The sequence below is a fragment of the Cucurbita pepo genome, chromosome 20 (genome assembly GCF_057944985.1).
Source record: "Cucurbita pepo subsp. pepo isolate OVF chromosome 20, ASM5794498v1, whole genome shotgun sequence".
NCBI lineage: Eukaryota > Viridiplantae > Streptophyta > Magnoliopsida > Cucurbitales > Cucurbitaceae > Cucurbita > Cucurbita pepo.
Genome location: NC_141817.1, coordinates 536,152 through 561,195, shown reverse-complemented (window position 1 = coordinate 561,195; position 25,044 = coordinate 536,152). Strand labels below are relative to the sequence as shown.

Sequence of the window (25,044 nt, the reverse complement as noted above, 5' to 3'; positions counted from 1 at the left end):
TGGATTACAAATTTAGTGTAGTTTTCAATCTATTACGGGTGTGTGGTGAGCAGGGCTTATGATATTAACAACGACAACCTCAAAACCTCCATGAAAAAAGAAAAAAGAAAAAAACTCCATTATTGGGGATGTCTAAGAAGGTGTGTAAAGCGAGAGGGAAGATGCAGAAGTAGAAGATAAATAAAGAGAGGGCCGATGTCACAAGGTCCACCTTGTTCTTGATTTCTTGGATCTCCAAATAATGGCAGAAGGGTCGGGGCAGATTCTGTATGGAATTTTCTGCGGAGGAATTTCAGGAGCTCTGCAAAATTTGTTTTAAATTTCAGATGAATCAAGAATATATGGTGTTTAATTCAATTGACTTTGTGTTAGCTCTTACTGTAATTTGGCAATCTCGATCTGGGAAAAGTCCATGTTTGTTGAACTGCTCGTATCCGCTGCTGCTGCTATAACCTCCACGTTTTTGGTTTTCTGTGGTTCTTCTGTTGAGCTCTTGATTGCCAGAACTTTACATTTGAAGTTCCTTGCTATATCATCTTCCTCCACAGCCATCCTATATCAGCAAACCAATGCCTATTAATATGAAGAAAAGGAAACAAACAATCTCATCCACACCAATGCGCTTAATAGGTCAGATCTCACGTCGGTTGGAAATGAAAATGAAACATTCCTTACAAGAGTGTGGAAGCTTCTCCCTATAGACAAAACATTCCTTACAAAAGTGTGGAAACGTCTCCCTATTGAGATGACATTTTAAGATCCCACATCGATTGAAATTAAAATAAAACATTCCTTACAAAACTATGAGGCTGACGTAACAAAGCAAAGATGGCCAAAGCAGACAATATCTGCAAGCGGTGGGTTTAAACTGTTACAAATGAAATCAGAGCTAAGTATCAGGCGGTGTGCAAGCGAGGATGCTAGCCCCAATGGAGTGGATTATAAGATCCCACCTTGGTAAATGCTATCGAGCTAGGTATCGGGTGGTGTGTCGGCAAGGATGGTAGCCTCAATGAGGTGGATTGTAAGATCCCAACTTGGTTGGAGAGTAGAACAAAGCAAAGATATGGAAAACTCTCCCTATTGACTCGTTTAAACAAATAATATCTACTAGCTATGTGGCCAAAATAGACCCTATTCCAAGAGTGTATATGCTAATGGCTAACATGTTTTTTTGTGGATGCAAATGAAGGGTGAGTTTGATTAAATGGGTCCCATCCATTAGTTCAAAAAAGTATTGGCACTTTTTTGGTTTTGGGGCTCATAATAAAATTTGTCAGGTAGGAGCCGTTTTTGTGATGAATACCAAACCAAAAGAAGCCACCAAAAGTTGTGATAATTAACTCTTCTCTTCAATAAATGGAAAAATCCACTCCTCCGCCATTAATGAAACCACAAAATCATCCTAACAACTAATAAACACACAGAGATCAAAAATCTAAACCCACCCAGCTACTCTCTTTACCTAACATAATTGACCATTTCTTCAGCAATTCCCCAGAAACTTTGACTACTCAATCCTCTGTTTTGATTCATCTTTTACAACATCAACAACAGAAGCTCCCTCTGGTTTCATCATCCATTCAGTACAAGAAATAGCAAACAGACAGGACGGGACCCGTCCCATTAATGGCCGATCAGGATCATAATTAATGAAGATTCCCCAAGTCCCAAGAACACGGTGAATTTAATGCTTAATTAGACAGTGTAATAATGGATTAATTTTGAAAACTTACTTGTACAGAAAGCTGCGGTCATGGAGGCCAACCACAAGCACAGAAGCTCCAATCTCTCTAACCACGGTCGCGATCTTTCTACCTTCTTCATCGCCGCCGCCGCCGCCTTCCGTCACGATAATCTCTACCTTTGTCTGTAACATAACCCTATAAAATGGTTATCGTTACCCAAATCATCAGTATAACAAAAGCGATCGAGAAACAACGAGGAGTCGATTAAATCTGGAATCGGAAAACTTACATTGGGGAAAGTGGTACAGAGGTCTTTGAAGGATAGGGCTAATTGATAGCCGTTCAATCGGAGATGACGAAGTTTGGAAGCGCTTTTGGATCTTGTAGTCGGAAATACATGGAGAAGAGTAATCAAATCGCCGTAGCGCATTAGGTTATTGAGCGTCCACTTCAATGCCGTTCTAGCTGCTTCAACGTCTTCAACAATCACCACGATTTTCCTCAAATCCATTGCTCTTTTCGCGTTTCTATGAGTTGAAATTTGAGAAACGAGACTAACGATTCGTATATTATGAAGCCCTATCTCTGTAAATCAAATCTCGCCATGGCTGAATTGACAGAGAGAGAGAGAGAGAGAGAGAGAGAGAGAGAGAGAGAGAGAGAGAGGGCAATTAATTGAGAGACCCGAAAGGAAATAGATGGGAAAATTCTGAAGCGTCTGGACTGGGATTTTGCTGTCGCTAAATGGAGGTTGATCTTTCAACTTTTGACATTTTTTGGAGGTTTAAAATATGAAGTTTTGCTGTCTGCTCTGCTGCGTTTCGTGGGCCTCTGTCGCTCTGTATGGATAATACTCTGTTTTTCTTCGCTTCAGTTTTAATGGCGGAATTATTTGATCAAATCTCTCGCGCGTCTGCCATTGAAGAACCTCTCAAAGCTAGTCTTAGATTTATGAGACGCTCTGTTCTCTCTCAAACCCACAAACTCTGACTTTATCTGGAAACGAGATTGAGAGAGTGACAAGCTTTAATCTCCTAACAATTTTTTTTGTAATCTTTTATTTTTCTTCTACGATTTTGTGTTCATTAGGTTGTGATGATGAAAGTCCCACCGAGAATGATCATAAATTTATAATGAAGGAATACTCTGAGGACTATTGGGAAGCCCAGAACGAGCTTATGTTCAAAGTGGGCAATATCACTCGCGAGCTTATGTTTAAAGTGGACAATATCACTATCTCCATTGCTACGAGGCCTTTGTCTCCAGAGCGAGGCCTTTGTCCCCAGTTCAAAGTGGATAATATCATCACTCTCCCCATTGCTACCAGCGTTTTTGCAGAGCAAATTCAAATTTTGACTTTTCTAAAAATTTAACTAAATCCAAATATTTTTTTCTTTTAAAGAAACCCAATTTTTATACTTTTCATATTCTTCTTTATTTAGTGTTTCGAGTTTTCAAGAAGCAGCATACATTTCGTAGATTTATAGGAGGATGATCTGCCACGTGTACGGACAATATAATTCGGAATAAATAATTCCATCATACTGCCACATCCTTATTATATAAATTAAATAATGTTTAAAAAATTGGAGAGCATGGGTCGTGCGGTCACGTAGTTTGTTCGCTTTTGTTTGTTCTTCATATTATTGTCATGAAGTTTAAACCCAAAATATATGAATATTTTGCTTCAAAAAATAAACTAAAAGTCACTTTTTGCATTTTTTAAAATATATTTTATTTAATATGTACGATAAAATATAATTTATATCGAATTAGGATAAAAAAAAAAAAAAAGTATTTGGTGTAAAGATAGACCATGCTTTATCTACCAAATTCATTAATAATTTTTAAATATAAATGTTACATCATCATCTCATTTTTTAATTTATGTAATATTAGTGACCAAATATTCAACATTTATGTCTAAAACAACATTAATTTAAAACAAAAATATTAGTGAAATATATTTTTAATTATAGTTAGATCACGGGTTTAGTATTATAACTCTTCAAACAATTGGGTATTGACATTTTTTATTTTGTGCCTAATAAATCTCTAAACTTTAAAAATATTCTACTAGTAAATTTTACTTAAAATTATAAATTTAATATTTTTTAAGTATTCATAAATTAAATGTAAATTTTAAACTTTATTTAAGGCCCAATTTAATACAAAATTAAATTTTTTAAAGAGATATTAAATATTTTGAAAATTGAAATAAAATTTGAAGATGGTCCGAAGCTCAACCCCGTATCACTGTCCAAACTCGGAGTCGGGTCTACTTTCTGAAGGGTTTTTAGGGTTTAAGCCATTTAGCTGAATTTCTGCGTTTTTCTTTGGATTGTCAACTACGAAGACGATGACCTCCATGGCTGTTCTGTCAAGAAGGCTCTTCCGCTCTTTCCTGTCGAATTCTAAAGCTTCTAATCACCACGACGTCCTACCCGTGATCTATAGCTCGAAGAATCTTTCCTTCCGCTCGGTCTCAGACATCGGCGAGTCCAGTATTGACTCGGACATGGACTTGGGCTCACATTCAGTATCTAATCGACCTTCTCTCTCACCGTCCTCGTCCCAGTCTTCATCCCAGACGAGAACCATCTATAATCGACCTCTGGAAAATGGCCTCGATGCTGGCATTTATAAGGTACGGTGATATGCGACTGCTTTGGGACTTTCGGTTCTGGATATTTGATTGCTTACAGTTTCATCTTGATGGCATTTCGTGTTTTTGTAAAGGCTATATTGGTGGGTCAGGTGGGGCAAAGTCCATTGCAGAAGCAGCTGAAAAGTGGGAGAACAGTGACGCTGTTATCAGTTGGTACGGGTGGTATTCGTAATAATCGGAGACCCTTGGCTAACGAGGAACCCAGAGAGTATGCAAATCGGTGCGCAGTTCAGTGGCATCGGGTTTCGATTTATCCTCAGAGACTGGGCGATGTTGTCATGAAGCATGTTGTGCCCGGGTAAGCATGTTCTGCCATCAATTTCTGTGACCATCTTAATCAAAGTATTGACAGTGTCCAATGGAAATTAATTATTTTGTTTTCTGATTCTTGTACCCCTTGTTGCTCACAAAAAATAATATTAGCAGTCTTTGTTTCCCCATTTCTTTGTTGCAGCTTCATCTTTACCGTGTAAATTTATCTTTTTCCAGTTCAATTTTGTATTTGGAGGGGAATTTAGAGACCAAAATCTTCACTGATTCAACCACTGGTCTTGTTCGACGCATTAGAGAAGTTGCCATTCGTCGCAGTGGTATAGCACTTACTCTTTTCTACTCACCCTGTTTTTATGAATGTAGAGTTCCTCATTATATGTGTATTCTGGCTCTTTCCGATGCAAATGCCATTTCTTGGACGTGATACATTTTTTTTTTAACTGAAAGAGCAAATTTATTCTTCTTGCGTAGGCTGAAAAACCTATATGGGTTCCGACTAGTGTTTGAATTTGAACTTTGGGTCCCTGATTTTCCATTTTCCTTTTCTTGTTTCGTTTTTTCGATTGCCCGATCCTCTGTGAACCAGATGGATTACAAAGAATTTGATTTCTTTTGTGCGACTTGGCATTCATGTATGTTGAAACTAATGGCGGAAGGATCACATATGATCTCCATTCCTAAAAGTTTGGTTGTGATGTAGGCCGCCTGGTATTTTTGGGCAAGGGAGAAGGTGATGTTCAGCAATCTACTCAATCAGAATTCAGAGGTGTTGGCTATTACTAAGAGATGTTGCTTGCTGTGTTGTCATATGAAGGTCTGAATGACCCACTTTTCTCTCTAAATGCTGTGTGATGATTTCGCTTCAGATTAGTTGCAACAAGGCAATTACATGGCCTTGTGATGATTCCCTTTCCCCCACCATTTGTCAAGTGATGAATGTTTTTGGTTTAGGGTTTAGGGTTTTTGGCAATTGATGAATGATTCCCTTTCCCCCACCCTTTGTCAAGTGATGAATGTTTTTGGTAGCTATATGATTGAGAGAGAAATGAAATCCAAAGTTGACTTGGCTTTCTCTATGCAACTTATTGTTTTTCAATTGTGCAAACGACACCCTGTTTCTTTTGTGATGTTTTCTGTATAGTTGCAGTGGTCATGGGCATGATTTGGGTTAGACAGAGGGAATGCTGGCTTTTTGTGAAACGATATCAATGTTTTCAAAGCGCAAGACAAACTCTGAAGGGTTGCTAGAGGCACATGCATAAGTAATGGAGGCACGCAATGTATGAGTGAGTAGGTTGATTGACAATTGAAGTACAAATACGTGATAACTTGGGAATGATTGAGTACTGTTCATTGATGCCATGTATTTTCAATAATAGACATTAAATGCCAATGGAATTTTCTAGTCAAAAGATACTATGAATATGCCCGAATATTGTCTTCGTCCTAATGGTGCAGGAAGGGACAAGAAGAGGATATATATAATACACACACACACACAAAAAAAAAAAAAAAAAAAAAAAAAAAAATGATGATTGCTTGTTATAACTCTTCCGTTTAAAAAAAATACTCTTTATGTTTTATAAATATTTCAAAATTGTCTTTAGAATACAAAAATTGTTAGAATGTTGACGAAAAATTGACGTGTTTGAATGTCATTCTTTTGGACTTGAGAAAAATAAGTATTTTAGTTGTGTGATCATTTAAAAAGGACTCTACTCCGAGGATGATTTTATGCACAAGAAAATCCACGAAGCAATGGAATCAACACACTAGAAAAGAAATTTCTTCATCCCCCGAAGCTTCTCCAAATGTTCCATCACCAGATAATGTTGCAGAATCTCACGCTGTGTAGAAGGTTGATCTCGGGTCTTTTTAACCATCTTGAATACTATGCAGTATGGTGCTCCTGACCCTGTTAGTGACTGCCATTGCCTCATACTTAAATGTCGCCAACTCTATTTTGGAGGATGCGCGACTAAGAATATGAACCCATCTCACCGCTGAAACCAATTCTCTCTTCTTCTCTTCGGCTCTCATGCCAAGACCCATTTTACACTCTAAAGCTGAGGCTGCAGAAAGCTTGGATGAAGAATTATTGTGTCCCAAAGAAGGCCCTCGTTGTACAGAGCCCCACCAAGCGTGCATTTATTCATATCTCCGTTGATGGAGAGCCTGCTGATCGCATTATCATTGGCCTTTATGGTGACGACGCCCTAGCAGGAGTTGCTAGGTTTACTAACCTTGTAAGTGGAGCTGCAGGGATTTCTTACAGAACAAAAGACTTTGTAAAGATCACATCAAACCATGTTCAGGACAGTGAGAGTGAGATCTTACGGTGTGGATGTTGAGCTCGCAAAGAGGAAGGGAATGAGTTAGCATCCGAAACACTTAAAAGATGAATGGAAGAGAGTCAACGAGAAGTTCTCTGGAACTAAGAACTTGGCTGGAACTGTGGGGATCATTGTCAGAGACCCTTTAAACCATCCCCCGAGTTAAAGTTGGTAGCCCGGAAAGGGAAGCTCGAGGTTGATCAGGAAGGTATCGGTACCGAGCCGAATGGAACGGAGATCACAATTTCCATCAAAGATTCGCCAGAGATGAATGATTCGGCCTAGGTGATTGGAATAGTTATGGAAGGGATGCAGGCTATGGGCAGGAATGCACAAGTGAAGACAGTGAAAGAGAATACTACCTCTCCCTACTTTAGGTAAAGTTCATACTCTTTATTAGATAAGGTTTTGCCTTGAAGGGTAATCTCCTTTTCATTTTTCTTTCTATGAAGTTTGAATAGACATGTAAATTAAATATTTTGGCACTTCTAATCTCATCCATCCATGTATACAAATAAGTTTTCTGGATATGAAAGTTTGAACTTTCGACCTCAAAGGAAGGAGTACATATCAATTACTAATGTACTATGCTCATATTGGCAGCCAGTCGTTAAAAATGTACAAATTTTATGACTATAAACTCAGCTCTTCACTTGTCACTCTAATTCAATTCTATGGTCCAAAAAACTACAAGCTGCCAATAGAGGCCAAGTCAAAACACTTCACTACTACAAAATCCCATAACTAGTTCAAGAACAAATAGAGAATAATACAAACAGCAGATGCATTCATTGTAGAAGTATATCAATTGGGAACGGCATGGCATGAAAACCATCTGTCAAAGAGTGTACCCCATACCTCAGAAGAGGCAGCAATTCAATCCCGGAAGCTCGATCCGTTTTATATGTGATTGAAGGCCATCTAGCTAGCGCTTGGTGCTCTCGTTGGAAACTAGACTGCTTTTCAATTTCTTTGCAGAAGATGTGAATAGATTTCGAACCGATGTAACCGGGTCATCGACCTGGAAAAGTAAACACAGTTTGCAGTGATTCCCTTGAGATGAAAGTCATAATAAAGAAAGTCCCCTGTGCATGTGCACACAAGGGCAAAACTACAATAGGGCATATTTAAGAGCAGAAGGTTGAAAATCCAAGAATAGAATATATGGATAAACTATATCCCATGGAGTGGCAGACTGCTCCAATAATTATCAGTGAATGCTATGGATTAACTACGGGGGACCCAGATTACTGAAATTGTTCCAACGCAAGTTCAGTCTACACCATGGTTTATTCAAAATCATGCTACCATTTCTAATAACAAATAAAGGCCAAAAAGGTACTGACAAAACCAATCTACCGTGTCACGACTCTTGTGCATCATAATATAGATAAGTGAACATCTACCTTGCTCAAAAAATATCACTAGACGTTCTTACATACGTACCTTAATAAGAGACGCTGATGGAGAGTTCTTAGGTGAATGTGGTGAAGAGCTATTTTCACGCTGTAAAGCAGTTAGGGTTAGTTTCCAACCAGGTGCCACATTTCCTGTGGCAATCCAAGGACAAAAATGCCTATGCTGCCTGATTGGATCGAACTCCGTTACACCACCTGACGGAACACCCTTGTGATAATCCTCTGCAAAGAATAATGTAAAAGTAATAAAATATGATTTATCACTTCAAAATAATATGACTTGGGAAGGACAACACTAAGGGTATGAACTTGCATGACAAAAATACAGAAACTGGGTTGATTAATTTAACTTGTTGGTTGTTTAGCCAGTTGCAAGGCTAGTCTAGGATAAATTATATACAGAATGCCTACTCAATCAGTCTAACATTTGACACATTATGCTAATGTTCAGGCATCAATAGGGAAATAGCTCTCTTCTAAACGATTTCCCCCAGTATTCAGTTTAAGAAACAAGCCAACTATCGTTCAGAAAGCAAGCTCATAGACAAGTTACCTCTCAACTTATTCCACTCGAAATTGTTCATGTAAACAATTAACTTCAATAACTATTGCACTTCAGCCAATACCACAGAATTAAAGCATGAAGCCACCCAGTATCTTAGAGGCTGTCTTACCCATGGCCATGATAACTAGAGAGTCTATAAATATGCTGCACCATTCGTGGAAAAAGAAGGATTAAGAGTATGTCGTACCTCCACCATGGCCAATATGCTCGCTGTTCACAGACGTATTCACTTTGTCATTCGCATCACCTCCTTCATGGTCCTGGTTTTCTGAGGTATTGTGGTTATCAGAACAAAGTTTGTCTTTTGTTGATTCGTTCTCACTGGCAATATCTGTATTTGTATCAACTTCAGGGCACGAAGATTTATATGGGGTCACCTGTAAGTCCAAAGAAACCTCTTTGCTATTTGAGGTATCATTTTCTGAAACCTGTTGTGGATCACACCGGTCCGAGACATCAGAAGGAAACTTCTTTTCACTGCATTCACTACTTGTGATCATAACAGCATCTGTTGACATCAAAGACTTTTTGACTGGAGAAGGGCCACGATGCAGATCTTCTGCTTTGTTACCAGAATCCGACTGTATTGAATCCTCAGCATTCTCCACCACTTCAATTTCCTGAGCAGGAACAATCTCTGTCCTCTTTACTTGAGTTTCCTCAGTTGAACCATTCAAACAAGATTCAGGTAAGGTTCCCTGATCAGTAACACTCATACCTTCCGACAAAGGGGTCTGATCATCACCAGAAGTACTGCATCTAGGATCAAGTGTTTGATTCTGCTGATCAATTTGTCCAGTAAGGGTGCTATCTTCGTTGCTTTTGCTATCTTGTAACATATTTTTATCCAAGGAATTGGCTTGGACCATTTCTTGGTCAGTATACATCCGATCACTAATTTTTTCATCATTGAATAACCTCGCCCTCAAATTTTGGCCAATAACAGGCAAAGTGATGGTGGCCTTGAAACTCTGTCGTGCAGGGGTAGGTCCCCCTGCAATTGTTGAAGTAAATTTTGACATTTCAACATTAGCAATACCTGCTTGATTGATGACACTTTTATTGCCTGAATCATGAGTGCCTGACTCACTGTTCAATTCAGTGGGTCCAACCAATCTGATGATTTCCACAGGTCTAGGAATTGTGTGGAATGCCCATAATCCAACGCTAGCTCCACAGAGCCGGCAATCTAAAACAACAGAATTGGGCTGAGATTGCAGTTCACTTGAAATTTCAGCAATTCTATTCCCATCTACATTTTCTTTGATGGCAGCAGTGTATAGATCGACAGTAGGATGTGAAACCAAATTGGTGGATTTATTGAGAGATTGGTCGGACCCTGTCTTGCAGTCAACTACATACGGCAGTGAACGAGGTTCCCATCCAAACAAGCTAATCAGCTTTAGAGCCTGCAATATTTTAAATTTTGTTCACTTCACCGAGAACCAGAGAGAACTTTTTTTTTTTTTTTTTTCAAGAATTACAGGGAAAAAACAAATCTGTTATGTTTACGGGAAAATGCAAGAGTCATACCATTTTATCACCAGTATTGGTCCTAAGTTTTACTAAAATATAAAGCCAAGCTCAGAAAGATTGGCAAAGGTTGAGAATAAAATAAATGACAATGGTAAACTCGTAAGAAGATTTGTTAGCATTACTGGAACGAGCAGATGTAGATATTGATGGAACAAGAGCAAAACCTGATAATATACTTTAGCAGTTTCTGAGTCCTGTCCATCTCCTAGGTACTCGATTTCAGATTTTTTATGAGACTCATTACCGAATTCCTCCAAGGATAATTCTTCAAGAAATTTCTTGAGGTGGTGACTCTTCATCCATTTGACAAATGAAGGCGAAATAGCAGGGAGAGCTGAAAGATGTAATAACATAGAACAGCGCTCCCTAAATTTATTAACTAAAGTTGGAGGAGGAGTAGGAGGAAAATTAGCCAATGCTTCATCACAGGCATTATCTATCCAGGGACAGAGTAACTTGTGCCCATTATCCAACTTTAAGCTAAATACCAAAGCGGCCTTCTCAACTGAGGGGGGCAAAACAGAAAACAATTCATCTTAAGTGAAAAGGAAAAAAAGAAAGAAAACTAGAGTCAAATGTGTCACAATCTTTCAGTACTACATGTATGTGGTAGAGAATCATACCTTGTTGCTGATTCCAGGAAGATGGAGTAGAGAAAAGGAGACGTGTTCCGCACGATTCACAGGCAATAGTATCCATATCTACATTGATCCAACCTCTTCTAGCACAATTTATAGGATTTACCACCTATGGAAGATATAAAAATTTCTAATATTAGAATCAAAGAATGTCCAAACTGTGTATATGTTCTACATAGCAAAGAAAAAGAAAAATATATATATATAAAATCAGATATTTGCAAACTACATTTAAAACCCATATACTCTCTCCAAATAAATTGATAAGAAAATAAATATGAAAACCTAGGAAGATAAAATAGAAGTTCCCTGAAACAAATCCCAACTCATAGAGAAACATAGCAAGAATACAGAAATTCATCATAAAGAAATGTTATACTGTGCGAAAAACTGATCCTATACATAAATATTAGAAAGAGATTACTTGCAGGGAAAGAGGAAGAGACTTCTGTATGACTGAAAGAGTATGGAGAGAAAGAGAAGGATTATGCAGAAAAAAAAAAAAAAAGTGTGATAAAAAATGATACAAAAGGTTTGGCATCCGGAGTTTCCTTTATGCGAAGGCAAAAGTAGTGATGAGTTTCTGAGAAATTAGTAGAGAAAAAGTGTTGTGAATTTGAATATTATAGTATGCCAGAAGAGTATGAGATAACAACCTAATAAAAAACACGTTAAATAACAGTGCATAGCCTACAAAATATCATTTCCAATTGCAAGAATAGTTGAGTGATAAAATATTTTCAATCTGACCCTGATTGCTCTATATTAATTTCCTAACCAGAGAAGAAATGAATTCATTTCCAATAGACAGAGGGTGTAGTTGAATCAGAAAACATTGTCATTGATATGAATGCGGTTAATCTATTATAAAGAATCAGAAGACATTGTCAACCCGATCCTGTTCCCCCTTGCCCTAATAAATATTTCCTAAAGTGTATCATGAAATGTGACCTCCACCTCAACCAAAACTTTAAAACTGTGATCAATGGGGAGAAGGACACCTATGTCTTCAGCACAAATAAAAAAAGGGATTCAGCTGAACTCTACTATATAATAAGAAAACAGAATTGAATAATAACATATATTTCCAAGGAAAATCCAAGACTATGAACCATGTAAAACATCCCTCAACCAATCAAATAAGCACAAACACTACAAAACTGAAAATTGAAAGTACGAGAAATATTCATAAAACGTTAAGAAAGTGGAAGGCTGAACCAAACCTTAGGTTTACCAAACCATGTCATCGACTTGAATGTGGTTAGTCTTTTAGAAAGATCTCCACGGTCCCAAGGCCTGCATAACGGAGCATCAGAGGATCCAGCAGAAGCTGCAGAATGCTTCTGCAATGCCTCAATTACATCACTTTTTGTCCTCAGCTCTCCCACTACCAGAGCAGATGAAGAATATGGCCGTTTTCTTCCTCTCGACAATTGTCCTCCGGATGGACTGGCATTTGAAAAAAAGAAAAAAAAAAAAAAAAAAAAGTCATGTTAAACAATTTTAAACCATCACTCAGAAAAGGATGAACAATCACAAATTTAGCCTGTTGACAAACCAAAAAGACAGACGCTAGCTAAAATCAACTTCTGCTTTCATCTTCACAATAACTAACATAAACGAAAAACACACAATGAGCTAAGAAAACAAAAGAGCAGCGAAAAAACCTGGAGGACGGGGAAGATGCAGAATTTGAGTTTGGAGTGGCTGGTGCATTCTGAAAGAGCTTGTCCATGATGGAATGAAACCTCTTCTCCGAATCCTGCGACATCGATTGATTCTAGAAGCAATCTCGTTCCCGATTCTTCCAAGTTTACGCAAATCAGATTATCGATGGAAAATTGAGACTTGCGTGCGGCAAAGAAACAAAGCTACTGCGAATCGAGGCCTTCGGCAAAATTCTCTCGTACGTCCTTCCTTCCCTCTGTCTGCTCAGCGTCGGCCACTGAACGTAGTATCAATCGGTCTATCTCTCCGTCTCCGACTCGGCGCCCTCACATTTTATACGGACGGCTATGGCACCATCTGTAATTTGCATCAACGCCGTTGATTTGATGATATTGAGCTTTTTTAAAACTAAATTATTAATATTTGATAATATTTGTTTTATAGTATTTCTTTTGGATCTAATTAAATACATAAATCCACTGATTACCCTATTAAAATCATATTACGAAATCATACCATTTTACGAAAATCTCCTAACATAATTCAAACATCAAAACAAAGCATAGTATGAACGTTTCAGTCAAAACGTTATATTTTTATCTACGAACCTAAATTTAATTTGTTTTAATCCCTAAATTTCAAAATATCAAACATTATCTTTGAATTTGAGTGCAGTTTATATTTAATCTCTAATCTTCGAGATTCGACACTTTCACTAGTGAGTTTTCGTTTATGCTTCTTTTAGTCATTTGTGTTAATCTCTATTAATGGATTTATAATTACATTAATTATATTAGTTTTTTATTATTATTAATATTAATTTATGAAATTCCACGTCATAATTATGTTTAATTAATTAATTAAGAGTTAGTAAAAAAAACTCATGAATAAAATCGTAGGAATTTAATTTTTTTTTTTTTTTTCTTTTGTTATTGTAAATATTACCGTCGTTGTAACTCAACTACAGAGAGGGCGAAACAGTTTATAGCAATTCAAAGGGAATCCCTTTCTTCACGGTGACCGCCAAAATCTGTTGAGTTCCTCCACGACTCTCCATTTCCAACCAACTCATTCCTTTTTTCTCTCTATTTATTAACGCATTTGAATTTGATTTCCAGAATCCCTCATTTCACTCACACCTCTGCTCCCTCACAAAACCATGGCTTTCCTCCTCCTCTGTTCTGCTTCCTTCAAAGCTTTCCTCCTCCTCTTCCTCCTCTCCTTCCACTTCTTCTCCGCGGTTTGCACCGAATTCCTCGTCGGCGATGATGATGGATGGGAAGTCCCTGATTCAAAAGAAACTGGCAAATACAACAAATGGGCCTCCCGTAATAGATTCTCTGTTCATGACACTGTCAGTAAGTACACAAAAAGCTGCAAAATAAGTTGTTTTTTCCAATACCCATCTCGAATTTTAGCTTCACCTGTGATTTTGTGTTACTTTGATGCTGTTAGATTTCAGATACAAGAAGGATTCGGTGATGGTGGTGACGGAGGAAGAGTACAAGGAGTGCCTTTCTTCGAAGCCTCTGTTTTATGACAACAGTGGCAACAGTGTTGTGAAACTTGACAGACCAGGGCTGTTCTATTTCATCAGTGGGGTTACGGGGCATTGTCAAAAAGGTCAGAGAATGATAATCAAAGTGTTGGAACCTGTCAGCCCTCCTCACCCACCCACTCCTCCACCCCATGATACCAAGAAAGCTGCTGCAGCTAATTTACTCTCTGTTTCATCTCCAATCTTGGGGATGTTCTTCATGTTCGTTGCTTCGTTTCTGTTTATTTGAATGATTTGTTATGTCGTCTAGAATGCTGTGTTGGGTATTTTAGGGAGGCTATGTTCGTTTTTTTGTTTTCTTGGATTAGGTGTTAGGAGGGAATGGGATTGGTTCGATTCATTTATCATCAAATTATTTTTTTAAAAAAATTCTTAAGCTATGAATGAATTGCGAGTTCTGCTCTGGTTTTTCTTCCAATTTGTCTGTGTGCAACATCGATGTGCGAAGCTAAGAGTAAGAACTGTAGCTGAATTGGGGATCGCTGAACGATATTGAATAATAATCTCTAAATGAGCTTCATCGCTCAACGATATTCTAACAAGTGTAACTGAGAGTTCTTAAAGTATTAAGAAGAAGTTGGTAGGCTCAGTTACTGAGAAATTATAGTCGGGTTCGGTTTCAGTTTCCAAAATCTTGCATTACAATGTAATCAACAAGTCACCTTCCCAGCGTCAAAACTTTTCTTAGGCTATGAATATTAGGATACAAAATCGCATCTGGTTACCAGACTATTTTAGGAACATCATCAGCAAATAAATGAATCACTCAGGACAGAATAATAATTTTCTCAGCTATGAAATGGTGTGACTCACAGCAGTTACAGTTAGTATCTTACAAATTGTCTCTCATCCTCATCGCCATTCTTCCTCCCATAAGGGTTGCTCTCACTGAATCGGTTTTTGCTCCCTTCTACTTTGCGCGTTTTCTTCCTGAATTTTGAGGCACTGCTGTCGATGTTAAGGTTGACCTTTGGAGGGTTGGAAAAGCAGAATGAAGCAGCAATCGCCTGTTGACATACAGTTATATAAGGTGAAGTGAAATATATAGAAACATTCTTCCCTATTATCTACTCATCGATGTCTAGCAGAGTAAGCTTCAAGATGTGACATAATACAATCATTTCCAAATGAACAAAGACTAATTTGTTGAACATATATCCACCAAATTTTAGTTAGCGAAGCTCCTCACTAAGATGTTGGAAGAATATGGCTCATCGGCAAATTATCATAGTATGCATGCGTGGGGAGATTTCGTTATATGGGTTATAGATGAAAGGAAGTTAAGATCAGAACCTGTAGATCAAGGCGGTGGACGTTGAAAATATCTTTCATAGAGTGTGAATTGTAAGCTAATAAATAGGATCTGTAAGCTTCCTTAGCGGACTTGTTCAAATAATAATTGCTCCCAACCAGCTTTTCCTGCATCATTCAATTCAAGAGATTCCAGGATTAAAATCAATGGATGATTAAAATTTCATATTCATGTGCCTGCGCTTTAGAGGACAGGGAAATTACCAGATGAGACTGCACGTTGGCTAATTTCTTATCACTGAACTCATACTCTTTGACAGGAACTTTTGCTTCCTGACAATAGAGGAACATGAACCACAATCAAACTAAAGAAAAGGCAAACACTAGTGAATTACAGGAGATTGTTTGCAAAGCTGCCATGCTTAGACATTAGCAAAACTGTATGGAATTCTAGCTTTGTTTGTTTTTGCTCTTCCTCTAATACTACTCAACCCATGAGAAAAAGATAATTTATCCCAACTACGATTCAATATCAATTTTTAGGGAAAATACCACACCTTTAAATAGCGAAGAAATTGAAGCTCTTCAGGAATCAAGAAAAGTAGGGCATTTCCTTTGCTACCTTCGCCTCGAGCTGTTCGACCAACTCTGTGAATATATTCCTGAAAGCAACAATTTCACACAACGTTGTATAGAATTACCTAGTAACAAAATAGTATTGGAATGACAAGGATAATAAATGAGAAGTGAACATAATTAAGGAAAAAGAGGCACCTTGGGTTCATCTGGAGGATCATACTGCACAATCCAATCCTGAGACATTCGAAATGAGCATAGAGAATCAATGAGATATATGTATTAAGCTAAATGGCTTTAAGAAATGTAATACCATTATTATCCTTTAACTCAGTAATTTTAATAAGCATTATTCAATATGCCAGCCTACAATGAAAATAGATGCGAAAAAATACAGCGAAGGAACACACAGACACACACACACACACAAAAAAAAAAGAAGAAGAAGAAGAAGAAGAGAGGATATGCACTAGTATGTAGATGCAGGTGCTGTCAAGATGTAAGTTGATTGATTACCGACCTTACAAAAAGCCAAGAAAATAAAAGCCTAATAGAGAATTTCCATTTATAAAAAATAAATATTATCATGATTTGTAAGAAATTATGATCAACAAGGAAATACAACTTTAATCGTTTACATTGGGAGAAGAAAAAAGAAGATAACTTACAACAGCGGGGATGTCAAGTCCACGTGCAGCAACATCAGTACATAGTAGGATCCCCGTTTCGGCCTTGTTGAAGGCAAAGAAGGTAGAAGTTCTCTTCTGCTGCTTTTGTTTTCCATGAATATCCATGCAATCGACCTTAATGTATCTAAGAAGGTCCGCATGGAATTTGACGGAGTTACAAGACGAGAAGAAGACCATAATTTTCTTAGATAAATTTCTCTTCAAGAAGGAATATAGAAGAACGAATCTTTTAGCACTGGGCACAACACAATAACCTTGTTGCAACCCCTCACTAGTGACCTACAAAAACATATGTAATTCGCTCAATTAGAAGCAAGGAATTATAGATTAAATTAACATATATAAACAGTAGATCATGTTACCTTTGTTCTTCCATCATCTACATCAATATAAATAGGAGTTGACTGAAAAGACAGGCGAACAAGGTCTTCAACCTGTTATTTTATTTTGTTGGGGGGATTGGTGGGGATAGAGAGAACCAAAATCAATTCTCGTGAACAAAGAAATGGAAGATCATAAGATGATAACTGCATTCACATTATGGTAGAAGAGAAGAAGTATAAAAGTTCGATGCAATGCACAAACCTTTTGAGTTTGGGTTGCTGAGAATAAAGCAGTCTGTCTATTCTGCAAATTTGATTCAAATTAAAATACCATCAGATTACAGCATTGCACAAGGAAAAGAATGACCGAACCATAATAATAATAGCGCACTCCTACTCAAACTACTTTAACCTCATTTGCTAAGGAAAACCAGATGATGTGGCAACTTTTAATAATTAATACGACAGTCTTGAAAAGGGTCCATAGTATATATATATATAAATTTAAAAAAAAAAAAAAAAAAAAAAGAATAGTCATACCTTTGGTAGGAGCCTTATAATTTGTTTCATTTCCTCCTCAAAATTGGTTTCCAATATCCTGTCCGCTTCATCAATTATGAGGCACTGCAAAGAAGTTTAGAAAGAAAAGAATGTACACATTCATAAGAGTGAGGATTACATACAGGAAATTACCAACATAATTTGATGAGTTATTCAGATGCAAATTCTAGTCATCAAGAATAGGAAATGGAAATTAAAAAATCTTTTAGAGGTGATAAAAACCAACTTAATTAATATATACGTCTATTATCAATGAAGGAGTTTCTTATCCAAAAAATTGATATTGAAAAAAATAACACAAAAAAAAAAAAAAAAAAAAAAAAAAACAGAGCACATGAGAAGCAGACCACATGCTGGCAGGAACAAGTTCAGAACCGTAGCTGCTAGCAACAAAATTTAAAGAATCCAATCTTTACTTGGTACTGATAAAAATATTTCCAACAAAATACGTCAATAATGGCAAGCAAATGAAACATAGACCACCTTACCTTCAAATTTTTAAACACAAAATTCTTGGTATGTTGAAGATGGTCAAGAAGTCGACCAGGGGTTGCTATTAACAGATTGACCCCCTTTGAAATACGATCTGCCTCAGCTTGTCGGCTAGAACCACCAGTAACAAGGCCAAGTGTCTGTGAATGATATTTGAGAAGCTCTTTTGCCACATCATGTGTCTGAATTATTGAAAATGGTCAGTCAGTAATAATATCAAGAGAGTTGAATGTAAGGAAGGTTGAAGGAAGACAACAAGAAAAAGGTTGTTAGTGATCGAGCTGCTTCTTATGCATATTAAAAGTGTGTTTGGGTTTGCTTTTCTGGGGTTAGCCGTATGCCATAGGTTTTTATATAAAAGGGGAGTTCGTATTATACTTCTAAGAATTTTGTTTTTGTGATTCGTTTATTGTAATCAAGCTTAGAGAGATTTTTATTTTCCCTCTTGGAACTTTTCATTCGTGAATGAAGTTCTTACTTCATTTTTTAAAAAAAATAGAATTTTTGAAGATAGATCTAGAGAATGAATCTGAGTTGAGATTCATAAATTACTTTTTATCTTTATAATTATAATTCTTCTTTCTACTGATACAAAATCAAGCCCTTTTGGAAAAAAAAAAAAGAAAAAAAAAATGTAAGCTCCTTCAGCACCAATATGAGGAGACATTGATAGCTAACATTAAAAAGTAATAATACGGGCAAGGGGGAAAATTCTACCAACCTGCATTGCAAGCTCCCGTGTTGGGCAAATAACGATAACACCAGTTCCATTACGAGGAGTAAAGCTGATGTGATGGAGTAGTTCAACAGCTGGTATAAGAAAGGCAAGGGTTTTCCCGGATCCAGTCCTTGCGGCTCCAAGAACATCTTTGCCAGTCAGAAAAGGTGGAATTGCTCTGGCTTGAATCTGCATTCATAAAGTCAGGAAAATTAGATATTACGCAAGTCCATATATTAGTTTGCTACTACATTTTAAACCGAATAAAAGATATAAATCAATGTTTCAACATATCCACATCTAAAAGAGAAGCCTAACAAGATTCATTAAAAGAACTCCAACCCATATTCGAGTGTTAAGTTTACCCCATTACATATTATTTATAGTTAACATCAAAACATTGGATATCATTAGATTTTTTTTTTCAGCATCCCGTACTTGCGACTTGCGTACTTCGGGTTAAATAGTTATCAGCAAAAGTTCTACCCTTAATTGAAATTGAATTCAATCTCTACATTTACCGTAACGATGTAAACAACCGAACAAGAATGGAACGCCAAAAAGTAAATTGTACATAGAAAATCTCTCTCTATCAAACAAAAAAATTGGCGCGAATATTTGACAACAAAACCGCCTAATCAGAAATCTCACCTGAGTCATATGCTGAAATCCCATGTCTTTAATCGCCCGGAGAGTTTTCTCCGACAATTCAAGCGAATCAAATGCAACTGTACTCATAATTCCTGAGCCACCAGTCTTAACCTTCTTTTTCTCGTTCACTTTCTCCTCATCCTTCTCAACTTTCCCATCCACGCCATCCTCTCCCTCATCATCATTAGCAGTTTCATGTCCTTCCTCCTCCAACTCGCCCTTCTTTTTCGTCTTCCTCTTCTTCTTGTTCATCTTCTCACCTTTTTTCACTTTCTCCTTTGATACATTACCTTCAGCATCTCCTTCCCCTTCTTCTTCAGCTTTCATTGGATTTTGAGGTTCCGATTCTTCAGCACCCGTTGAAGGAAGATTTTTCTTTGGTCTCTTCCTCTTGCGCCTTTTGTCCATTGCATCAACCTCTGATGAAGAGGGAACTTTCTCGTCCAGTGCAACCATGGATTGACTTCAAGGTGATGAATCTCCCTAGAATTTAGAACACAAGCAGTGAAGAGAAGAGGTCAATACCTCGCTAAGCAAGTGGGATTTAAGCCACTCAGGTTTTCTAGGGTTTATCAGCTAAAACCTGAGCCCCCGGAGTTGAACAACTTGAACAACTTCGCTAGGCGAACATTTGGGCCGACAACTTGGACTGTTTAAATTCAATTATGGGCTCTTGGGCCTCAATTCATTCCACGTGGCACGTTTTGGAAAATATTTATTGGATAAATGGCAAAACTTCTTTTAATTCGATTTATTAAATTACTAAAATACCCCAATTCAAAGATTATAATTACGAGGTATTTTCAAACAATTTTTTTTAAATCAAAACTACCACCTGTTAATTTAAATTTTATATAAAATCCAAGATTTTTTTTTTAATACTTTTTTTTCAGATTCTTTTTATTTATATATATAAAAATTACTTCCTAGCTTTTCTACGGAAAAATATGAAAAAATCTGAGTAGTTAAATTATAATTTAACTCGAAAATCAAAATGTTGTGGATTAAGCACGTGAGTTGCAATCGTTAAAAACGCAAGCAGCGTGTCACAACACATTTTTTTAAGGCATAGGCAATACACCTTAGATAAATATGACGGTGACACGGGACATGTTTGGGCAAATTTGGAGACATCAAGCCGGGCTAGATGCAAGTTTTCTTCGTTGTGTTGACACTTTAGACAGACGAATGACGATTTATATCAACATCCAACACCCACACAAATGAGCTCTGATTTAAATGGGATCCTTGAGTTCTTCAAATTTTCTCACGATTCATCTTAGAAAATCATTCTAGATGACATGATTAAAGAAGATGATACAAGTATGGATAGATTATGTGTATAGTAAAACCACTTGCCTGCAATAAGTAATAGCATCGATTCAAATGCTCCTGTTGTAACATGCTGTTCTTGATTGGGGAGTCTCTGTTAAACAAGAACAAAAACTTAACCAAAATGCAAACACAATCATTTGATTCCAACACCCACCTTGTCTTATCAAATATAAAGGTCGAAACAAAAAACTATACATATACACTAAGGTTATGGAGAAATGTAGCTAGGCTCCACCAAGGCTTGACCCAGAGCTTCCATGGCTGCACCTTAATATTAGACTCTAAGCAGATAGATACTGAGTTCAGGAGTTCCATTGCTATCTGGGTTCACCATGTAGAAAGCTTCCGAATCTTTAGAACCCACAATTCTCTCGAATTTGGCTCTCATGTACATGATTTCATCATCGGAACCGGCTTCAGATTCAGGCGACTCTGATTCATAGCTTCTTGGAAGAACACCTGCACCCATTGAAATTGGCTCCACGGCCTTGAGGATTTTCATCTCTTTAGCTCCACAATCCTTCTTTGTAGCAAAACCACTCTTCCTCCCATTGCAGAATGTCCTCCAGAGAGGCTCTTCTAGCAGCCTCGCTGCTTTCTTTTCCCCTTCTTTCTCTTTATCACATTCCAACGCGATTCGGACCAACCCAGATGCCATTTCTTTTACCAATCCAGCAATGGGTGTCGCTAGCTCTACCAAAAGGGCTGGTTCCGAGTTGGGGTCTCTTTGAAATGCAAAATGCACATGCCCACGCCGAGATCCGAAAAGGGTTCCGATGACTCGTGAACCCAGACACGGTGAAAGGGTCGACCGATTTTTAGCAAAAACCCCGAGAACAGAACGCAACCGCGCAACTGCTACGCCTGGCATCTTCCTTCTTGTTGGTGGGGGCTCTGGAGAGACGACTCTGTTTTTTTTCTTCTTGATCTCTTCTGGGTCCAGCTCGACGGGCTCGGAGGAGGGCTTGAGGGTTGGGAGTGGGCATGGATCGTCTTCTTCTTGACTCCCAACCTTCTGGGTCCAGTGGAAGTGTCTTCTGGAGGAGGAGGAATCCATGAATGAGAAAGATTATGCGCTCTTCTGTTTAATGTGGTATGTCTGTGGGGGCAGTACTCAAAGTTCCTTATTTTCTAGGCAGGGCAAGAGAATCCTGACAGAAGGAACACACACTGACCCACAGGAAACATGTAAAAATGGGAAAGAAAAGGAATCTGAGGAGACAAAGTGAGTGTTCTTTCACTTTCTTGTGGGTAGAGACAGGGGATTAGGAGGGGTTTTGACTGCCTGGGAGCCGAGGATCGAGACCCTACAAAAGAGTGGAGACAACCCTGTTAGACTATGAACATTGGTCGGAAAACGCAACCTCTGAAGAATTCTGAGCTGTGTGTTGTGGAGATGCAGAGTATGATAAGAGATGACGCAAGGCTTTTATCTGAAACCTCATACCCTTTGCTGGTTCTGGAGTCTACATTCCATCTATCAACTTCTGTAACTGACGCCTCCTAGTTCAATGAGCCACAAGGATGAAGGCAGATGAAAAGTTGGAACTTTTTTGAAAAAAACAAAAACATAGCCGTTATATGATTTGACTAAATCCTTTGCGGTTGATTCCATTACAACCTTTATAGTTCAAAATAGATAGAGAGGTAATTCTCCTCTACAATAGGCCCTTCTCGATTCAGCTCTAGGTTCAATGTCTTAGTTGACACTCGTTTCCCTCTCTCCAATTAATGTTTTACTGTCCACTTGTCCACTCACCCTCGGGACTCAACACTCCTTCCCTGTCTTAGTTTTCCCTCTCCAATTGAGGTGGGATCTCACTATCCACTTGTCCACTCACCCTCGGGGCTCAACCCCCTTGCACTCTCCACTCGTTCCCTGTCTTAGTTTTCCCTCTCCAATTGAGGTGGGATCTCATTATCCACTTGTCCACTGTCTTAGTTTTCCCTCTCCAATTGAGGTGGGATCTCACTATCCACTTGTCCACTCACCCTCGGGGCTCAACCCCCTTGCACTCGTTCCATGTCTCTTAGTTTTTCCTCTCCAATTGATGTGGGATCTTACCGTTAGACGAACACGACTCTCCACAACGGTATAATATTGTCCACTTTGAGCATAAGCTCTCGTGGCTTTGCTTCCGGTTTTCCCAAAAGACCTCACGCCAAGGAAGATAGTATTCTTAGATTATAAAAACCCATCATCATTCCCTAAATTAGTCGACGTGGGACTTTCATTCAATACTCACAATCCACCCATCTTTGGGTTACAAAGCCCTCGTTGTCACTAGTTTCTCTTTAATTGATGTAGGATCTCACAATCTACTCACGTTAAGGCCAGTGTCCACACTCGCATTCATTTCTCGTGGATTACACAATCCACACCTTGGAAGTCCAATTGGGTGTCCAAGCTTACTACTTCCACTCATGTCTTGATAAAGCTCGACCAGTTGAAGACGCAAGATGAGGAAAATGAGCCATGGATGGAGAAGCCATTGTTGATGTAAGCATAAAACGGGGAACGAGGTCATGATGGTTCTGCAGGCGCCAAGGACACGCCTACATGTCCCCTTCGACTGCACTTACCTATCACTGGGCTCTGATTCCAACTGGGGCGTGATATGTGGGCTTTAGCTCTGTGGATTGGGCCATAAGTATAATAAATGACGTAAGGTCTTATTTTTATTTGTTTAAAAAAAGCAATTGTTTGGAGATGGATCGTGACATTTAGCAGCTACACTAAGTAGATAAGCCAAAGCAGTTTGAGATCAGCAATTGGTTTGGGTAAGATTTGAGCCAAGCCATTTTTAATCATATTAAAATAATTATATATATATATATATATTCAACAAATCCTCATCAAATATTTTAAAATAATTATATATAATAAAATACGAAGAAATTGACGTTGAAAAATGAATTATAATTTAATTTTTAAAATCCTTTTAATTTGTTTATTTATAAAATTAGTTGGCGTTCCGGGTTGGGATTCTGCCAGTTGCCTACAAACTTAAAAAAGTTAGTTAAGTTTGAAAATTGTATTTATTTATTTATTTCAAGGAAAAGTTCGAATTGTGCTTTATGAATATTAAATAAATTAAATTAATTAATTTTTTCGTTTTTTTCCCTAACCATATAGCCTCTTTTATCTACTGTTCTCTTTTAAATTAATGTAACCTAATCATTTAATATTAATCATTAATTAATTTGACTTTTTATTTATTTACTTATTTATTACTATATTCACTTTTTTTTTTTTTTTAACTTGAATGTCTGAGCATAAGTCAGAAGGGCTATCCATTGAGCTACAGTGCTAGTCATTACGTAGTGGTCTATTTCTCAGCTTGCACTAATGATTGGTTTAATCCATCCTTGACCCTAATAAAATTGAGTATTATGGAGCCATTGAGCCGAACAATTCGAGTTTTCGCTTGCCCCCTGATAGTTCATTAGTGGGTAGGATGGTAAATTTATAGGGAGCCCACCTCCTCTTTAGACATGTTATCGACAACTTAGCGATTTTTGATTGATATGAGAGTGTAAGCAATTAAAAGCAATATTCTACCGGTTTTCCTACTTAAAATGAGTGAAATAAATGAAATGAAACTCCATGTTCCGTATCAATTAAAATAGCTTTCGTAGTCCCTACATAATAAAGAAACATAGGTACGTAGATGGAATTTGAAGTAGTTTGAATTGAAACCATCAAGAATTTGGTCCATTTAACAATCATTTTTTTAATGTGTTATGACATAAAACAAGGTGCAGGCAGTATGTGTATTCAAGATTGTCACAGTCCATTAATGTGAAAGTTTTTATTATATGGTGAGAGTTGAATGAAGGCTTAATCTTGTCCATTCAATACATATAAGGCCCCTACAACCCTCACCCAACTCCTTCACCCAACCCCTCATTCCTGCAATTTGCCTACCCCTGTCCCATCCCGACTAGATTCAAACAAATCTACAACAGTCTAAGTCCACCGCTAGTAGATATTATCTGTTTTAGTTCGTTACGTATCGCGTTAGCCTCACAGTTTTAAAACGCGTTTGTTGAGAAAAGGTTTCCACACCTTTATAAGAAATGTTTTGTTCTCCTCTCCAACT

At 37.7% G+C, this 25,044-nt stretch overlaps 6 protein-coding genes and 1 pseudogene across 8 annotated transcripts; 3 read left to right on the top strand and 4 right to left on the bottom strand.

The window, feature by feature from the left end:
• Positions 1 to 6: 6 nt before the first annotated feature.
• On the bottom strand, positions 7 to 2,845 carry LOC111783074 (Adenine nucleotide alpha hydrolases-like superfamily protein). Its single transcript, XM_023663953.2, has 4 exons — positions 1,978 to 2,845; positions 1,737 to 1,870; positions 380 to 553; positions 7 to 301 (listed from the first exon to the last, which is right to left on the bottom strand). The coding sequence occupies exons 1-4, from the start codon at positions 2,197 to 2,199 to the stop codon at positions 199 to 201; spliced, it is 633 nt and encodes a 210-aa protein (XP_023519721.2). The 5' UTR covers positions 2,200 to 2,845; the 3' UTR covers positions 7 to 198.
• A 1,108-nt stretch (positions 2,846 to 3,953) lies between these two features.
• Positions 3,954 to 6,041, top strand: LOC111783073 (single-stranded DNA-binding protein, mitochondrial). Of its 3 annotated transcripts, none has more exons than XM_023663951.2 (5): positions 3,954 to 4,335; positions 4,428 to 4,654; positions 4,846 to 4,946; positions 5,330 to 5,443; positions 5,777 to 6,041. In XM_023663951.2, the coding sequence occupies exons 1-4, from the start codon at positions 4,048 to 4,050 to the stop codon at positions 5,410 to 5,412; spliced, it is 699 nt and encodes a 232-aa protein (XP_023519719.1). In that variant the 5' UTR covers positions 3,954 to 4,047; the 3' UTR covers positions 5,413 to 5,443; positions 5,777 to 6,041. The 3 variants fall into 3 exon arrangements, with proteins under 3 accessions (XP_023519719.1, XP_023519720.1, XP_023519718.1); XM_023663952.2 differs by having other exon boundaries at positions 5,771 to 6,041; XM_023663950.2 differs by lacking the exon at positions 5,777 to 6,041 and having other exon boundaries at positions 3,955 to 4,335; positions 5,330 to 5,705.
• A 121-nt stretch (positions 6,042 to 6,162) lies between these two features.
• LOC111783072 (peptidyl-prolyl cis-trans isomerase CYP26-2, chloroplastic pseudogene) lies at positions 6,163 to 7,457 on the top strand (annotated as a pseudogene).
• Positions 7,458 to 7,480: 23 nt separating this feature from the next.
• LOC111783071 (C3HC zinc finger-like protein) lies at positions 7,481 to 13,156 on the bottom strand. Its single transcript, XM_023663949.2, has 7 exons — positions 12,787 to 13,156; positions 12,343 to 12,568; positions 11,105 to 11,228; positions 10,646 to 10,986; positions 9,133 to 10,354; positions 8,409 to 8,602; positions 7,481 to 7,983 (listed from the first exon to the last, which is right to left on the bottom strand). Exons 1-7 carry the CDS (start codon positions 12,888 to 12,890, stop codon positions 7,888 to 7,890), a joined length of 2,307 nt encoding a protein of 768 aa, XP_023519717.2. The 5' UTR covers positions 12,891 to 13,156; the 3' UTR covers positions 7,481 to 7,887.
• Positions 13,157 to 13,757: 601 nt separating this feature from the next.
• LOC111783650 (early nodulin-like protein 6) lies at positions 13,758 to 14,814 on the top strand. Its single transcript, XM_023664568.2, has 2 exons — positions 13,758 to 14,145; positions 14,243 to 14,814. Exons 1-2 carry the CDS (start codon positions 13,947 to 13,949, stop codon positions 14,572 to 14,574), a joined length of 531 nt encoding a protein of 176 aa, XP_023520336.1. The 5' UTR covers positions 13,758 to 13,946; the 3' UTR covers positions 14,575 to 14,814.
• Positions 14,815 to 14,962: 148 nt separating this feature from the next.
• LOC111783398 (DEAD-box ATP-dependent RNA helicase 51) lies at positions 14,963 to 20,190 on the bottom strand. Its single transcript, XM_023664324.2, has 12 exons — positions 19,607 to 20,190; positions 18,959 to 19,144; positions 18,234 to 18,419; positions 17,725 to 17,808; positions 17,447 to 17,488; positions 17,224 to 17,295; positions 16,841 to 17,140; positions 16,371 to 16,409; positions 16,154 to 16,258; positions 15,861 to 15,929; positions 15,639 to 15,764; positions 14,963 to 15,352 (listed from the first exon to the last, which is right to left on the bottom strand). The coding sequence occupies exons 1-12, from the start codon at positions 20,060 to 20,062 to the stop codon at positions 15,170 to 15,172; spliced, it is 1,848 nt and encodes a 615-aa protein (XP_023520092.2). The 5' UTR covers positions 20,063 to 20,190; the 3' UTR covers positions 14,963 to 15,169.
• A 758-nt stretch (positions 20,191 to 20,948) lies between these two features.
• Positions 20,949 to 22,471, bottom strand: LOC111783320 (protein MIZU-KUSSEI 1). Its single transcript, XM_023664241.2, has 2 exons — positions 22,389 to 22,471; positions 20,949 to 22,248 (listed from the first exon to the last, which is right to left on the bottom strand). Exon 2 carries the CDS (start codon positions 21,996 to 21,998, stop codon positions 21,216 to 21,218), a length of 783 nt encoding a protein of 260 aa, XP_023520009.2. The 5' UTR covers positions 21,999 to 22,248; positions 22,389 to 22,471; the 3' UTR covers positions 20,949 to 21,215.
• Positions 22,472 to 25,044: the final 2,573 nt, after the last annotated feature.